Here is an 18,788-nt window from a genome sequence, read left to right on the forward strand (position 1 = left end):
GCTGATCAATGATTCTCTCTCATCATTGATGTTTCTATCTCTCTCTTCCTCTCCCTTCCTCTCTGAAATAAAAAAAATATATATTAAAATTGTCAGCTTCTAAGGCCCAGGTGTGTAAATAAAAACTACCTTGAAATATGTTAATATACATAACAACTCTTTTTGTTTTGGAATTTCTGTGATTTCATGAATGTGTCATATTATGAAGCATTGGTCCCAGTATTGTAGCCCGGACATTTTCAGGGAGTGATAAAAAATAAAACTTGAAACTACCATTTTGTTTTTAGTTGATCACAACTGCTAGACATTCTAGGTGTTTTGTGTCTTTACTTTTTTTTTTTAACCTCACCTTATGTCACCCTTTTATTTCTTTGTCCTCCTGCCTACTCTTCTTTTTTCTGGAAAGTTGAAATAAGCAGTATCTGAGTAGTCTGTACTTCGTGTTCCTTTCATCTTCTCCAGGGTGAAATAAAGGAAATGCGAGGCTATTGCTTTCCTATATGATTTGTGTTGGTCTTTTCTCCACCATCTCCGCCTTGAGGTCAGGTGCTGTGTTTTCTCCTTCCCATATCACTCCCCAGGTGTCCAGTATGTGTGTCTGTGCATCTTGGTTTTTAATAATGTTCTTGACTGATTTACTGACCTCCATAGCAAGAGAACAATGACGCATTTTATTGCAAAGAGGCTATAGATGTTGAGCACAGTGTTTCAGGAGATCTTAGAGGTTGAAGATAAGAGTTTGAGAAATTCTGAAATGTAAGAGTGAGATTCTGAAAGGTATTTAAATTTACTTGTTTTGAAAAATACCTGTATAATGTTTTTATTATATATATTATAGTAACTTCTCTCTTTCTCTCTAAAAAGATCCTCCCAGTTGAGGGTGTGATAATTTGGTATACATCTTTTATTTAAAAAATATTGTATAGTCAAATACTTTTAGCTGCTTTAAATGTAAAAATATCAACTAAAGTAAAAAAAAAAAAAAGGAAATTAACTTCTCTAGTACTGTTGTTTAAAAGGATCCATATGGGAACTTCTTGAAAATGAAAGATCTTTAAAGTATTCAGAGAATATTATCAAAATATTCTTTGTTTTTAAAAAGAGCTCATTTCAGAGTTTTAAAAATGGGAGGACTCCCTAATTGCATTTTCAAGATGATTTTATTTATAAAAAATAAATTTATTCAGAACCATTGAGTAAATACTTTCTAGTTCATTTGTTTAAGTTAAGATTAAAGTAGGACAAATTTTTGTATCACACTAAAAAATAACAGCTTTATTGAAATTTAATTTACATACCATGCAATTCTCTCTTTGAAGTGTACAATTCAGTGATTTTTAATGCGTTCACAAAGTTGTGCAACCTTCAGCACTCTTCCACCACATTTTCGTCTCCATAAAAAGAAACCTGTACTCTTCAGCAGTCACTCCCCATTTCCTCCTTTTCCAGCCCCTGGCAACCATTAATCTACTTTCTGTTTTTATGGATTTACATATTTTGGACATTTCATGTAAATGAAATTATACAATAATCATACAATATATGTGGCCTTTTGTGTTTGACTATTTTCACTTAGCATAATGTTTTCAAGGTTCATCCACATTGTAGCATGTAACAGTACCTTTTTTTAAATAACTGAATGACATACATATCTCACATTTTATTTATCCATTCTTCAGTTGATGGACATTTTTTCCCCCCTACTTTTTGTCAGGGTGAATAGTGCTGCTATAAACACTCATGTGCAAGTTTTTGTGTGAACCTGTTTTCATTTTTCTTGAGTATATACCTAGGAGTGGAACTGGAGGGTCATAAGGTTCTGTGTTTACCATTTTGAGGAACTGCCAAACTGTTTTCCAAAGTGGTGGTACCAATTTTGATTCCCACCAGCAGTGTATGAGGGTTCCAGTTTCTCCACATCCTCACCAAGATCTATTATTCTATGTCATTTTGATTGTAGCCATCATAATAGGTGAAGTGGTATCTCATTGTGGTTTTGATTTTTATTTTATTAATGATTAATGATGTTGAGCATTTTTTCATATACTTGTTGGCCATTTCCATATCTACTTTGGAGAAATAGCTATTTAAACCCTTAGTCCATTTTTAAATTGGGTTGTCTTTTTATTATTGAGGTGTCTTATATATAAGTGTGCCTTATATATTCTGGGTTCAAGTTCTTTATCAGACATATGATTTGCCAAATCATATATTTTCTCCTATTCTATGAGTTGTCTTTTCACTTTCTAGACAGTGTCCTTGAAGGACAAAAAATGTAACATTTTTATGACGTCCAATTTACTTAGTTATTCTTTTGTTGCTTGTGCTTTTGATTTCGTATGTAAGAAAACACTACCTAATTATAAAGATAATACTTTTATGTTTTCCTCAAAGAGTTCTATAGTTTTCACTCTTACACCTAGATCTTTGATCCATTTTGAGTTAATTTTGGTATAGTTTAGGGACTCAACTTGATTGGTTAGCATGAGGATATCCCATTGTCCCAGCACCATTTGTTGAAAAGACTCTTAGTCTGTTTGGGCTGCTATAGCAATGTATTAGACGTTGAATGGCTTAAGCAACAAACATTTACTTTTCGCAGTTCTGGAGGCTGGGAAGTCTGAGAGCAAGATACTGGCAGATTCAGTGTCTGGTGAGGGTCTTGTTCCTGGTTCAGTCTGTTTTTTCGTTGTAACCTCACATGGCAGAAGGGCACAAAGAGCTCTCTTGGGTCTTTTATTAAGGGCACTAATCCCATTCTTGAGGGCCCTGCGCTTACGACCTAATCACCTCCCAAAGGCCCTACCTCTAAATATTATCACATTGGGGATTAGGTTTCAACATATAAATTTCATACACACACACACACACACACACACACACACACACACACACACATGTAAATTGATTTTGGAGAACAAGGGAGAGGGAGAGATAGAAACATCAATGATGAGAATCATGACCAGCTGCCTCCTCTATGCCCCCTGCTGGGGATCCATCTGGTAACCTGGGCATGTGGCATGTGCCTGATTAGGAATCAAACCATGACCTTCTGTTCATAGGTCAATGCTCAACCACTGAGCCACGCCGGTGGGGCTCCACATGTGAATTTTAAGGGGACACAAACATTCACTCCATAGCAGACCCTTTTATTAAAAAAATTTTTAAGAAACGTATTTTTATTGATTTCAGAGAGGAAGGGAGAGGGAGAGAAAGATCAAAACATCAATGATGAGAGAGAATCATTGATCGGCTGCCTCCTGCATGTCCCCCACTGGGGATCGAGCCTTGCAACCCTGGCATATGCCCTGCCCAGGAATCAAACCATGACCTCCTGGTTTAGTCTGACAATGTATAGGTTGATGTTCAACCACTGAGCCATGCTGGCTGGGCTAAAAGATTTTTTTTAATTGTGGTAAAATATCCTATATAATAAAATGGTAATATGTAAATTACCATCACTCCGCTATGCCCACGATTGGGCCAGCGGGAGGTGCAGGGGCGGGACTCAGGGTGGCCGGGGTAGCTGATTGGGCCAGCAGGACGCTGAGCTCGCGGCACCAGTGCTCAGTGTCTGCTCAGCATCTGCGCCATGGCTGTGCTGGAGGCTTTCTAAAGGCCTGGTGCACCAGCGGACAGACAGCCAGCTCCCCCGCGATTGAAAGCCAAAGCCATTTTAAAATTTTTGATGAGCTGCCCTATTGTTTTTCATTTATTTATTTATTTATTTATTTATTTATTTAATTTTTATTTATTTATTTATTTATTTATTTAAATTTCTTTATTGATTAAGGTGTCACATATTTGTCCTCATCCCCCCATTCCCATCCCACACCCCTCCCCATGGATGCCCCAACCCTCTGTTGAACTTAAGCATTGGTTAGGCTCATATGCATGCACACAAGACCTTTGGTTGATCTCTCCCCCCTCCCCCCACCCTCCCCTATCCTCCCTCTGAGGCCCGATAGTCCGATCGATGCCTCCTTGTTTCTGGTTCTGTTCTTGTTCATCAGTCTATGTTGTTCATCATTTCCCCTAGATGAGCGAAATCATGTGTCACTAGAGATATACTTATAAGAATTGAATGTGCGACGAGCAATAATAGTTATGCTGACAGGCAAATGAATCAGTCTGTAGTGAGTTTCTTTCTGGTCCAACAGTTCTTTTGAGACCCAATATCAATGTCCACCAGTTCCTTATGAGTACATGTCGGCACTGACCCCTCAGCTCTGGATGGTGGACAAATGGTGGTAATGCAGGTCCGACTCCCTCTGGTTTGGTCTCGGCCGGATCCAGGGGCACGGCTTCACCCGGATCCAGGGGCCCACGGCCTCACCCGGACCCGGGATCCAGCCTCACCCGGATCTAGGGGCACACGGCCTCGCCCAGACCCAGGATTCAGCTTCATCTGGACCCAGGGGCGCATGGCCTCACCCGGACCCGGGGCCAGGCTCACCCGGATCCAGGGGCCCACGGCCTCACCCGGACCCGGGGCCAGGCTCACCCGGATCCAGGGGCCCACGGCCTCACCCGGACCTGGGGCCAGGCTCACCCGGATCCAGGGGCCTACGGCCTCACCCGGACCCGGGGCCAGGCTCACCCGGATCCAGGGGCCCACGACCTCACCCGGACCCGGGACCCAGGCTCACCCGGATCCAGGGGCCCACGGCCTCACCCGGACCCGGGTGCCCTATTGTTTTTCATAGTGGCTGCACCAGTTTACATTCCCACCCGTGGCTCACAGGGGTTCCAATTTTTCCACAGCCTCGCCAACACTCAATATTTTCTCTTTGCCCCATTGAATTGTCTTAGGGCCTTTGTCAAAATCAATTGACTATAAATGTGAAAGTTTATTGCTAGATTCTGAATTCTATCCCATTGATCAGAATGTCTCTACTTATGCCAGTACCACACTGTTTTGATTATTGTGGTTTTGAATTGGGAATAAGTTTTGAATTGGCAAGTGTAAGTCCTACAACCTTGCTTTTTCAAGATTGCTTTTTGGCCATTCTGGATCCCTTGCATATACATATGACTTTAAGGATTGGTTTGTCAATTTCTGCAATAAATAAGTCAGGCAGGGATTTTGATAAGAATTATATGCAATCTGTAGATTGATTTAGGTAGTATTGTCATCTGAACAATATTAAGTCTTCTGATTCATGGTCATGAGATGTCTCCCATTTATGTAGGCCTCTAACATTTTCCAACAATGTCTGTAGTTTTTAAGTGTACAATCTTACATTTCTTTTGTTAAGTTTATTCCTAAGTATTTTATTCTTATTTATGCTGTTGTAAATGAAATTGCTTTCTTAATTTCATTTTAGATTGTTCATTGATAATGTATAGAAATGCAATTTATTTTATACATTTACCTTTTATTTTGCAAACCTTGCTGAACTTATTGGTTCTCATAGTTTATTTATTTATTTTTTTTTGGATTTTATATCTAATCTAGATGCCATTTATTAATTTTTCTTGCCTAAGTGTCCTGGCTAGAAGTTGCAGTACAATGTTGAATAGAATTGGCAAGAGTGAATATCCTTGGATCAGAGTTTTAATGTTTGGTGGTTTGGAAATACTATGTATTACTGACAATGCTCCTTTGAGAATTTGAAAATCAAGCTTTGTGTCTTCAGTAGAAACAAAAATAATAAAATTGCTTCTATTGGAATTTAGCATGCTATTTATTTTTTGAGCATTGAGGCACAATGGATTGCAGCTTGGCTTTTTCCAAAACTGTAATGCCTTTGCTTTATTAACTTCATGAATTTTTTTTCTAAAGGTCACTAAAGTAAGCCAGCCATAGAGCTTTTGAAAACGTATCCTAATGTACATGTCCTCCTAAGGAATTGTTCATGTTGGGTGTAGTTGAATAAGAATGAGTAATCAGGGCATTCGTATTGTTTTCACTAGTTCTTCTTCATCTTGGCTTGGATTAATGTTTTATAGTTGGCAGATTTGAAGAAATTTTATAACTCATAATAGATATAGTTGAAAACCAGATTGTGGGTTGGATGAAGGGACTGATTGTAGTAACTTTTATTTATTTTATTTTATTTTTTGTTAAGCCTCACCCAAATATATTTTTTCCATTGATTTTTATTTTAGAGAGAGTGGAAGGAAGGGAGGGAAAAAGAGAGGGGGAGAGAGGGAGAGGGGGAGAGAGAGAGAGAGAGAGAGACAAGGAGAGAGAAGAGAGAGAAACATTGATGTGAGACACACACATCAATTGGTTGCTTTCTGCAAACTCCTCGACTGGGGCTGGGGATTGAACCTGCAATTCAGGTATGTGCCCTTGACTGGGAAGCGAACCTGTGACCCTTTAGTGGGCGGGTCAGTGCTCTAACTATTGAGCAACACTAGCCAGGGCTGTACCAACTTTTCTTTCGGTACTAACTTTTGATAATTTAATTCTAAACCCAACTTCTGAAGGATATATTATTGCTCAAATTTATTCCTTACAGAAAGTGGTAAAAGTAATAACTATTCTATACTTTATTCTTTATTGTAGATATCTTTACTTTAGATATTCAATGTAGAGAATAGAATTTCTTTCATATATTGAGCATTTCTTGAATCTATTCTATATGTGTTGCATTTTGCTTTGTCAGAGACATGAAATAAATATAAGAGCATGTTTGTTTTCTGAATGCTTACAAGATATTTAGAAAGATCAAGTTTATGTCTTGTCTCTCTCACAAAATGTAAGCTCCTTGAGGATAACTATCTTTGTATTGACACAGTGTGTATCACTGTGCTCACATTATAGGGTTTGTTTATTATGAATTTTAAAAATTAATGAAACAATAAAAATAATATGACTACATTTTAATACTCAAGTGAATGACATAACCAAATAGTATTGTTGAATTTCATAAGGAACAATGATCAGTTCTGAATTTATTAGGGGAGCCTTTATGCAACAAAAGATAATTAAGTAGGCTCGTAAAGGATGGATAAGAACTGAGGAAGGGGTAAGAGCATTTCAGCTACATGTCATAGTATTTGAAGGTCAGTGAGTGGATCATATCAACTGGAATAGAAAATTGGTATTGGCTTGTAGATAGAATAATGGAAAAATAAATAGGAACATTGTATTTTGGAAGCCTTAATGCCAGTTGGAAAAGCTTGCCCTCACTCCATTTGACATCAGAGAATCAATTAATTTTTTTTTTTTTTAGCTAGGAAGTTTTGGGGCAAAGCGGTACTTCAAGAAGATTTACTTTGTGATAGTATGTATTATGGGCTGGAGGGAAACTGGTATTAGGAGGCCGTTTAAGAGGATATGGTCATAACTGAATTCTTCTAGTCCTGCCAACTCTTCAAGAGCAGAGTTCTTTGCTTGGTCTTTAGTGCCAGCATAGAGCCTAGAGCAGATTTTAAATGTTTGTTCATTGGATGCATGAATGTATGGACTAGGTCATCTGGGCCTGGATAGAGCTCTGAGCAGTGGGACATATCCATATGAGAAACATTTTGTTTTCTATGAGTATAAAGGGTACAGGTAGGGTTGAAGATGATACCAAAGCTTCAGCATGATGATTAAGGAATAGCAATGCCATCCCTAGAGATAGGGAAGTCAGCTAGGGGAAGAGAGGGGTGAGAAAAGGGACAGTGAGGAGCACGTTTTCAGACTTGTGGAGTTTGACATTGAAATACATAGTACATAGAGGTAGAAAGGCTCAAATGAGAACTGAAGTCTGAATGTTTAAATTTGGATATCACCATGAAGACATTGTTTAAGCAGTAAAAATGATTGGACTGATATAATTGTACGAGTGTGTATGGATTTATGGTATGCAAGTACACAAGTATACATACTCTTATATACTAGAACCCAGTATATGTTAGATTATTGGAGTACTAATCTGCTTATTTGTATTAGCAGAATGGTGAGGACTGATTCTTGGGGTGAGTGGAGGGAATAAAAAGGGAGCTAAAGGAGGAGACAGGAAAGGAACAGAGAGGTAAGAGAATTTACAACACAAATTTGCTAAGGAAGCTTTGTAATTAGTCATGTTTCAAAATAATACTAGTAATAACAACACTAGTATTTCCTTATCAGTTATTGCGTGCTTGCTATATACCAGACACCATGCTAGTACATGGTGGTCTTTTATCCTCACATGTGGTTGGTCTCTTTATCCTCACAACAAATCTGTGAAGTTAGTGATCTTATATCCCACTTCTACTGATGAGGAAACTGAAGTGTAAAGAAGTTACAACTTGCCCAAGATGATTTGAATAATAAATAATTAGGAGACCTTATGGCTATAAACCTGACTTTTTTTTTCTCCAAGCCAAATGTTCTTTCCATTATACCAAAGGTCTATATGTTTAATTTCTTGCAGGAAAGCACTGTATCTTTATAGCATCAGTCTTCGTTCAAAGCCTGTTAATTAGCAGGCAGTGATTGGACAGTAACATCTCCTACAAAAATATCTCCATGTATTTTGTATGTGGCTGCTTAAACCTTCCTACTGTGTATTTATATTTATAGTGTGTTAGGAGATTAAAATTTTTTGATTCGTGTTGTGGACGTTAATTTGAAAGAGGATATCAGTTCTTTTGTTTGGAGAATTAATCATTCAGAAAGTGTTTTTCAAATTTTTTTTTGTCTAACATAAACGTCTTCCAGAAGTTTTTCTGGTGCATTCCTCAGAATGTTATACCTTAACAAGGAAATGAGAAGGGTCTGACATTTTCTTTTATTTCAGGGGATATAATTTTCAATGCCCAATACCCAGAGCTGCCCCCTGATTTTATCTTTGGAGAAGATGCTGAATTCCTGCCAGACCCCTCGGCTCTGCATGTGAGTAACTGCAGGCTCATTTGGATATTCTTCATTTGTTGAAAGAAAATAAAATTAGCTTTTGATAATTGCTTAATAGTTAAATTTGCCAAACGTGGACTTTTTCCACCACTTTTTTCTCTGTTTTGTGAAGTAAGTACAACTCTTTATGTGCTAAAAGAATTTAAGTAAGAGGTGTTTTTATTTTTTCATTGCAGCTTTACTTTCAGACTATTTTGAATTAATGAAAGTCTCTAGCATATTGGTTAAAATATTTTTACTCCAGCTTGAGACATGTTGAAAACATTTTCTTTGTTTTAACTTAATATTTCATGCCTGCAATCAATTTTCTAATGTTTACTAACACTTCATCACAGGGCTTGTTAGAGGAGTGTTTTTTGGCTGAGAGGCCTTTTTTGTTTTTTGTAATATAAGTGAAAGTGTCAAATTTGGACTTGAATCCGTATTATCTCAGTATTATTATCAGAAGGGTAAAGACCAGATTAAATCTACAAGACCCAAAGCTTCGCAGATGAAGTAAGATGTCTCTGGAATGAAGGCAGAGAAGGGGGTGGTGGGACTTGTCAGAGCACATGAGGTTTATATAAACATGGTGTGCTTTGCATGGCTGGTGGAGAAAAACATGCCATTTTGTTTAAAAAAGTCTGACTAGACAAAATGTCTCTTTCCTTACCAAGTTTGATTTTGCTGTGGTACCTCTACTATAAGAAGTTTTGTTGTTGTTAAAAACTATGTTCTTAGTTTTGGATTTTGGAATTTTTTGTCTCATTTAGGTTTTGTAATTTAGAGTTTTGATGACTTACTCGGAAATCTTGCCCCCCTCCCTTTTTAAAAGGGGAAGTATTAAATAGGAAGTTTTAACCCAAACTTAAAGCATTATTTTAAATTTTATATAACACAGTTGTAAAAATATGGTTGGCAGGAGTAGGATGGTTTTTTTGCTAAATTTCTAATAATTACCAAAAAACTGTTACTTTGGCTGATTTTAAAAAAAAATTGTAGTTTAGGTATGACGCCTGTAGATGCTGTGTGTTATATATTCATCCCATATTGAGCTGAAGGGGTTACTTGAAGAAAGTGAATTAGCTTAAATAAAGGATACACATAAGGTTAATACAAATATGTGGTGTTCTAATCCATCAGATGAAGCCACCTCTTTCTAAACTCAAACGTTTATAACTCAGGGAAGTGAGTGCCATTAAGGACTTTGAAATTCTTAGATGAATGGAAAATACTAGATAGATACCAGATCTAGAGATAGATCTCTCATAGATACCAGAGAATCATAAATCACTGAGTTAGAATCTTAGTGGTCTAGTGGTTCCCACTTTTGATATACATTAGAATAATTTAGGGAGCTTGTTAAAAATACAGATTCCTGAACCCAGTGGGCATACTGAGTTAGATACTTTAGGAAGCCAGAGTAATTAAATTTTCTGAGTAATTTTTATGTATTAGTCTGAATTGCTATTGGGAACCACTAATTAAATTAATCTTTTACAGTAATATTCCCAACAGAAGGCAATTTGCCTTTGCTTCACATTATTTCCAATGAAGGGTCATTTTCCAGTTTGGGGACAGCTCTAATTTTTTTTAAGTAACAGCTTTATTGAGACATAATTTATATGTCATGCAATTTACTCATTTAAAGTGTATAATTGAATGATTTTTAGTGTATTCATTGAATCGTGCAACCATCACCAGTCAAATTTAGAACATTGTCATCACCCCTAAAAGAAACTTCTTGTTGTTCCCTCTAGGCAATAACTAATCTATATTATGTCTATGTGGATTTGCCTGTTTTGGACATTTCTTATAAATGGAATTATACAATATGTGTTTTTTTTTTTTTTGTGTGTGTGTGTGTGTGTGTGTGTGACTGATTTTCCCTAAGCATACTGTGTTTTTTTAAAGCTTTTTAAAATTAACTTTATTGGGGTGACATTAGTCAATATGAACATATAGGTTTCTGTTACAAGATCTGTATATTGCACCGTGTAGGAGACCATTTTCAATGTGGCATATATCACTGTTTTTTTTATTGCCAAATAATATTCCATTGTATGCATATACCACTTTTTATTTATCCATTGTTGGTGAATATTTGGTTGTTTCCACATTTCGTCTGTTATAAATATTGCTGTTGTGTGGATAAATTTTTATTTCTCTTGGGTATATCCCTAGGAGTGGAATTGCAGGGTTAAATGGTAACTCTGTGTTTAGTTTTTTGAGGAATTCCCAGACGGTTTTCCAAAGTGCCTGTACCATTTTATATTCCCGCCAGCAGTGTAGAAGTGTTCCAGTTTCTCTACATCCTCACCAGTGTTTGTTATTATCTGTCTTTATGATTATAGCAATCCTAGTGGGTATGAAGTGGTATCTCACTGTGTCTTGGGTTGCATTTCCCTGATGGCTGTGCATCATAATGATATTTTGCACCTTTTCACTGGAATGGAAGCTGCATGAGAGAATGGAGTTAGTTTTGTTCACTGCTGTATCCTAGTACCTACAAGAGCATCTGGCGTGTAGAGGTATACAAATATATATACCTCTATATTCGTGTTTGTTAGGGGAATAGGTTGTTTTAAGGTTCTGTATTCCTTAAGGGACTTGTTGGTTTATGAAACTAGAAAATAGGTTTTCAATGATAATTTCAAAATAGAAGAAAAAGATTCAGTTTTAGAGAAGTTTGGGGCATAAAAATCAGTTAACAGAAACTCTGAAGCAGTGATTTTCAGCCTGGTTTTTGCAATACCCTGTGGTATATTCAGCTACCTCAAAGGGTATTGTGAAATTATTTTCCCTGAAAATAATAACGATAATTCATTTTAATTTAAAATAAAGTTGCATAAAGGAGGAAGGGTGGATCACAAATTTAAATGAGAACAACATGTTGTAATCATAGCAATATTGGGAACCACTGATATCTTACTTCCTAGTTTGAAGAAGGTGAGGGCAGTTTGTCTTTGAGACAATCATCTTTAGGTTGGGGGAGCTACTGCTACTGCAGGCACTGCCCACGTTGTATAATTCTTGACTCTGTTCTGCTGGCGTGGAATGTTAGAATAGAAAGAAGTATTGTACTAACGCTTTGTCACTACTCTTCCCCTGCTCTTCACTGTACTACCTGCAGAAAGACATCTTTTGAATGTGTCCTTGCAAAATAGTGCTCATGCCCTGTAGACACGAAATAGATGCAAAGAATGTGTGAAGCTGGTATGGAGTGCACCGCCCACTGCTGAAAAATGCCGCCCAGATATGTGATGCTCTTAGTCCTAGACACTTCCATGTCCATGGCCTATAATATCTTTTAAAATAGAGTGCTCCGTCATTGTTCAGATATCTATTAATGCCTCATTTGAGACCTATAAAAGTTTCATCTTTAGCGTTCAAGCTGGACATAGCGCGCAAGACAGATAAGTGCATAGAATTGCAGCCATGGGTGGTACGTGCTGGGTAGAGGTATATGCACAGGGTGCTGTGGGGTCGTGTAGGAGGAGCAGTTATCAGAACCACATTTGGGAGGTGCCAGGGACTTAGAAACATTATTTGATTGTTTATAAGTACTCTATATTTTGGTGTAACTTATTGAAGAATAATATACTAGAGAAGAGTGTACAAATCACAAGTGTATAGCCTGGCGAATTTCAGAAAGTAAACACACCATATGATCAGTTCCTAAATCAAGAAACAGAACACTTCCAGTGTCCAGAGACACTACTCATGCCCCCTCTGTCACTGTGACCATTTCATCCGAGAGTAAACATTATTCTGACTTACACCACCATGGTTAGTTTTCTTTTTCAGTCTTTCTACAAATGGAATCAAGGATGGACTTGTATGTCTGACTTTTTTTCACTCAACATTTATTTGTGAACTTCACCTATACAATTTGTTGTTGTATGCTCATTGCTCATAGTATTGAGCAATATAAACTGGATATATAAACTATATAAACTAAACATATCACAGTTTCTTTATCCATTGTTATTGATCAACATCTGGATTATTTTGGTTTCTTGCTGTTGTGAATAGTGCTCCTGTGAGTGGTACATATCTCAGTGAATATAGTAGTATGTGTGCATTTCCGGTGGGTATTTGCTGAAGAGTGGACTTATTGGGTCACATGTATAGAGAATTAAGGAGAGGACTATTAATATATATACATATGCATACACATATAATTTTGAAGGCATGTGCTATAAACAAGGCTTTAAAAGCACACTTGTGGAAAAACAGAACATCTTCAAAGAAAAAACAAGTTAAAATTAAAATGAAACAGTTTATCAGTTGGATTTCGGTTAGGAGACAGAAACCATACTAGTAATTTGAATAGGAAAATTGAATATAGAGAATTATTAACAATTTAAAGGAGCAAAAGAGAATTCTAAAGAATGTAAGAATAGCAATTGCATAGAATAGTTACCCCAGGGCTGAGGGAGGATACCCAAGAAGGAACAAACTTGGAAGATCCTCCCTCACATCTCCCCCTACCACTAATGCCGAGACTCGGACGTCTGGGCTGGAGAGGGTGTGGCTGTAGCCCATGGATGGTGGAGACCTTCACTTGGGGGTGCTGCAGGCCAGAACTGGTGTGTGGCCTACCCAGCACCTCTACCCAGCATGTATCTATCACCCATGGCTGCAGTTCATGGTTGGCCAGGGCTGGAGAGTAGAAATGGGCTGGGTGCAGTTAAACAGGCGGAAGGGTGAGCACGACTGGGTCTCCTACATGCCTCTGGCAGCTGTACCATAGGAGCAGCTATAAAAAGTCCACCAGAACTAGGATAAGAAGCTTCTCTTCTGTTATGCCTTGTACTGTTCCTTCATCACTTCCATTGACAAGCTAACCACCAGCTGGCAAAGGAAAAAATGTTTACAAGATCCAGCCTCAGTTTCATAAATAGGAAAAAGAAAAGTAGATTTGGGAGATGAGAGGCAATAAATGAATAACTAGCACAAGTAGATAATGCCTAACTTATCTTCTAGTGTGTTTTCTGCCATGTGTAATCTGCGATTAAACCCCTCTAATGAATTCTTAACTTTAGGTAAAATCTTTTTCAATTCTGTTTGATTATTTTCCATAAACTCTTTGGTGAATTTGTCTTTTCATCTATAATTTTCTCCATTTTCTTGCACATGCTGATCATTCTTATTTCTAAGTCTGTATGAGTCAGTTCTAGTGTTTGGAATATTATTGGGGTCTATTTGTTTTGCCTGCTTTTTTCTTTGGTTATCAACCATGTGGTACTGTATTTGGTATTTCTAATAGTTTTGAATGAACATCAGACAGTTCAGTTGAAAACATAGAGGCTCTGCCTGGCCAGTGAGGAGCATCGACCCATGAACCAGAAGGTCACGGTTTGATTCCCAGTCAGGGCACATGTCTGGGTTGCGCACTCAATCCCTAGTGGGGCGGGGAGGTGCAGAAGGCAGCCAATCAATGATTCTCTCTCATCATTGATGTTTCTATCCCTCTTTCCCTCTCTCATTCTCCCATCCACTCTCTGAAATCAATAAAAATATATTTTTAAAAAAGCTATAGAAGCTCCAAATGATGCTATCTTCTTCTAGAGAGAAGGTTCATTGTCCGTTCTCACAGGCATATAGATGTTGGCAGATCACCCTAATCCAGATAGGGACTCTGCTGAGTTTGGCTGGTTTGTAGCTTTGGTCAGGGTCTGGCTACCTCTGGCTCACTACTGTTCCTGAGGTAGAGCTCTTTAGGGTTTTCATCCAAGAGTCTGGAGCGATCACTGTTCCTAGACACTTTAAAAAATATGTTTTTATTGATTTTTTAGAGAGAGAGGAAGGGAGAGAGAGAGGAAAATCGATGAGGAGAAACATCGATTGGCTACCTCCTGCACACCCCACAGGGGATTGAGCCAGCAACCCGGGCATGTGCCTTGACCAGGAATCGAACTGGTGACCTTTTAGTGCATGGGTCAATGCTTAACCACTGAGAAACACCAGCCAGGCAATTCCTAGACACTTTTAAGTGCCTTAGTCTTTAAAATATTTTAAGATTTCTCAAACATTAAATCACCCAAACAGTGTGGATCTTTGCCCTGATGGATCTCAAATTCTAAATTTTGTCTTGTAAGATTGCTGATAACTCCACTCTGCTTTTCAGAGGTAGTTTATTTTTTCTTTTAAATTGAATTCATTGGGGTGACATTGATTAATAAAATTGTATAGGTTTCAGGTGTACAATTCTGTGGTTCATCATCTATATATTGTATTGTGTGTTCACCACTCCAAGTGAAGTCTCTGTCAATCACCATTTATCCCCCTATACCTTCTTCTTCCCCACCCCCCATCCCTTTTCCCTCTGGTAATCACTATACTGTTGTCTGTGAATATGAGAAACTTACCAGAAATTTCAATGCAAAATTGGTTTATGTACTACTGTATTAAAAACTCTATTTGTACTTCTACCATGATGTTTTTTACTCCTCAACCATGGAAACATTTTACAAAGAAGGAAGAATATTGATGCCATTATTCTTTGTAAAATGTACTTCCTAAGAGGAGACAGTGGAAGTGACCTGGTTTAAAAATGATGATTTATGATTTAATCTATTTTTCCAAAGGTGTTGCTATTATAGTCAATTTTGGATTAAGGAAAGGAGTATTAATATATACACATATGCAATACACACATATAATTTTGAAGGCTTGTGTTATAAACAAGGCTTTAAAAGCACAGTTGTAGAAAAACAGAACATCTTGAAAGTACAAACAAGGTACATTCAAAATGTTCACTCTTACAAGACAAGTGAAAAAAAGGCAACCCAAGTTATTTTTGAAATCCAATGGCAAATATAACGTTTAGCAGATGTTGCTAGTTTTGATTTACTAGATTGAAAATGTAAAAATGCTTTTGGGAAAATGAGGTACTGGGTTGAGTGTGAAGCATGGTAGCTCAAGAATTTGCTTATTCAGAGGAGTAATTTAAAAATCAGCTTTCAAAATTGTTTGTTTTTGGTTGGTCATCTCTCATTGGTCATTCCTTATTGCTTCCTATCCTCTCCTCTCTCCTCAAAGAGTTGGGTGTTTATGTATTTTTATTATTACTTGTGGTACAGGCACTTAGTAAGTATATGCTAAGGTTGTTGTTTTGTAATGAATGACTATGCCAAATACCACATTAATGATACAGGGGTTCTGATGAAGTAGTGATTCTTAAGCCTGTGGTGATCTGAGGCTTTCTGGAGGAGGAAGGTCGTTAAGCAGGAGGAGGCTTCAGAAGATGAACAGAGGGGGTGGCACTGTGGGCACAAAGACAGCTACAGAGAATCATCACAAACCAAGGATGGCATATGGAAGCACTGAGTGAACCAGTTTTCTTGGAGGAGAGTTTGCATTGGCAAATAGTAGAAAATGCAGAGGTAGATTGAGGCAACGTGGTAATTGATTTAGAATATAGAGCTAGATATTGTTCATTAATAGGTTAGGCTGTGATTTTAAGAAATGTTAGCCTTATGTTTTGTCCTTTTCTTTTTAAAAAATATATGGTTTACAAAGACATTGCAGCTTTTGTGAGATGTTTATGACCTGAAGATGTTTTTCCCCCTTTGGTATTGAGGATTCCAGAAATGTTTGAAGCTTTTACTTCTTAGCCACCTGCTGTTAAGTACACTTCTGGAAATAGTTATAAACTTCATGTATGTATATTCATTTTTTAGGGGAGTCAAATTTTTATTATACATTTTAAAATATACAGTTGATTGTTGATTATACTCCCTCAGGATCTCTAAGTTATTTCACATTCTCCACCTGTTTAAAAGGCTGGTCCAAAGGAAAAGTAACACAATTTGGATGAATGAGAAATACTTCAGAAAGGGAAACCACATGATGAATTGCAGCAATTAGAAACTGGTAGCATTCAGGTGACAGAAAATGTAACCACACTGACTTAAGTAAAAAGAGAATTTATTGAGTCACATAACCCAAAAGACCAGGGGTAAGTTAGCTTGGAGCATGGCTGGTTTTAGGGCTCAAACAATGTCATCAGGGCTTTGCTCTGCCTTCTGCTCTGCTGGCATTGTTCTCAGGTCTCCCTAATGTCTCCCAATAGCTCCAACCAGCATCAGAACACTAGAAGAAGAGGAAGTCTGACATCATGAATGAAAGTCTTAGAATTAGACTTGTTAGCTTCGCGTGGGTCATCATGTCCACGGACATAATCTGGGGGATAGAATGCGCTGGTTAACTTAGGGTGTTGGTTTTTTTTATTATTAATTGAGCTATACATTTTGGCTTTGTGAACCTATCTCTACTAGTATACTTGTTATATTTTATAGTAAAACTAGAGGTCCGGTGGGGTCCCTCAGCCTGGCCTGTGGGGATCGGGTGGAAATCGATCTCTGGGTCTGGGGTGCAGGTGAAACAGACTCGGGGCAGACAGTGCCCCAGCAGCAACCTAACCCACGGCCGATTCTGCGAGGAATCGGGCTCTCTCCTCTACTGGTTGGAGCGTCTGCCCCCTGGTGGCCATTGTGCATCATAGCTATCAGGCTAATGGTCGGACAATCGCTTTAGGCTTTTATATATATAGATAGATTGTTTTGAAAGAACTGAATATATCCAGCATACGAAAATTAATCAGTGTAATTTCTCAGATTCAGGAAGTCCAATTAACTCTAAGCAGGTATATTGAAAGAAATACACTTCTAGATATATCATGGCAAAATTACAGGAAACCAAACACAATGAGAGAAACTTAAAAACAGCCAGAGAAAACAAAACAAAACAGTGATCGTTAGACTGTTAGCTGACTGTTTATAGCAACAAGGGAAAATAGAAGACATTTTAATAATATCTTTAATGTGATGAATGAAAACAATGACCATTTAAAATTTAACTTTTCTAATTCTTTCGGGAGAAGGAAAAAAATCTCTTTTTGAAGGTCAGTGATGCAGAAACGAATGGGAGAGAGCAGTAAAGAGGTTATAAAACTGTAAATCATCCAGAGGGTGTTTTAACTGGAATTATCTTATACATTTTGGTGGGTGTTTGGATTTATGTTCCCAATGCACATTATCTAGACAAATATTAAAATTAAGTGACTTTTTCTTGATGTTTACTGATTTGGGAGTGGGGAATGGTTACCTGTAGGGTACAAAAGAAAATGGCATTGAAGATTGGCTTTGCAAATAGATAACTTCATAACAACCATGTCTGCCATCCTTCTTTCTCTTGTAGTGCTTTGTGTAATGCTATGATTTTTTCATGGGGACAACTGAAAATATCCTGAGCCTGGGTCCTGTCTCTTAAAGGTTCTAATTTAGTCATTTAGGTAGAGCCTTGGCATCAGTGGTTTTAGAAAGCCAATTCTAGTGTATAACCAGGGCTGAGACAATAGGTACTGGAAACGAGTATGGGTGAGACCGATCTGAATTCTGGTCTCAGCTCTATTGATTACAAGGCAGATTATGTTGTCTAAGGTGCCTAACATTTATTCATTTATTTATTGATAAAACTGCTAATATTAGTACTTATCTCACGAGGCTGATATAAGGAATAAAAAAGTAACATTCGAATGGACAAATGAAAATGAAACTGGAGATGTGGAAGCCAAAGTGACAAGGGCAATCTATAATTATAACAACAGAGGGTTTAGGAAGTGTTTGTTTTCAAAGCAGTCCTCTAGCTCCCTTTATGATTTGAAGCAGCACATTTGAAGCAGCACATTCACACTTAATTTCATACAGGAGAGAGGTTTTGGTACTTATTGAAAGCCTATAGGTTTGGGATTATTTTGCTGTTCTTGTTTTATCTAAAAGGATAGACATATTAAAAAGGAAAAAGTCTCACTTGGCTAGTGTGTATCAGTGATTGAGCATCGACCCATGAACCAGAAGGTCATGGTTCGATTATGGTCAGGGCACATGCCAGGGTTGCAGGCTCTATCCCCAGTAGGGGGCCTGCAGGAGGCAACCCATCGATGATATTTTTCTCTCATCGATGT

General features: G+C 37.7%; 1 protein-coding gene across 1 annotated transcript in view; it reads left to right on the forward strand.

Moving 5' to 3' along the window:
- Positions 1 to 18,788, forward strand: part of BABAM2 (BRISC and BRCA1 A complex member 2) — a 343,534-nt gene that overhangs the window by 57,813 nt on the left and 266,933 nt on the right. The window contains exon 4 of the mRNA XM_079792681.1: positions 8,721 to 8,815. Coding sequence (XP_079648807.1) covers positions 8,721 to 8,815 — 95 coding nt within the window. The remainder of the gene's footprint in view (positions 1 to 8,720; positions 8,816 to 18,788) is intronic.

This window comes from Cnephaeus nilssonii (genome assembly GCF_951640355.1).
Source record: "Cnephaeus nilssonii genome assembly, chromosome: 15".
NCBI classification, from domain to species: domain Eukaryota; kingdom Metazoa; phylum Chordata; class Mammalia; order Chiroptera; family Vespertilionidae; genus Cnephaeus; species Cnephaeus nilssonii.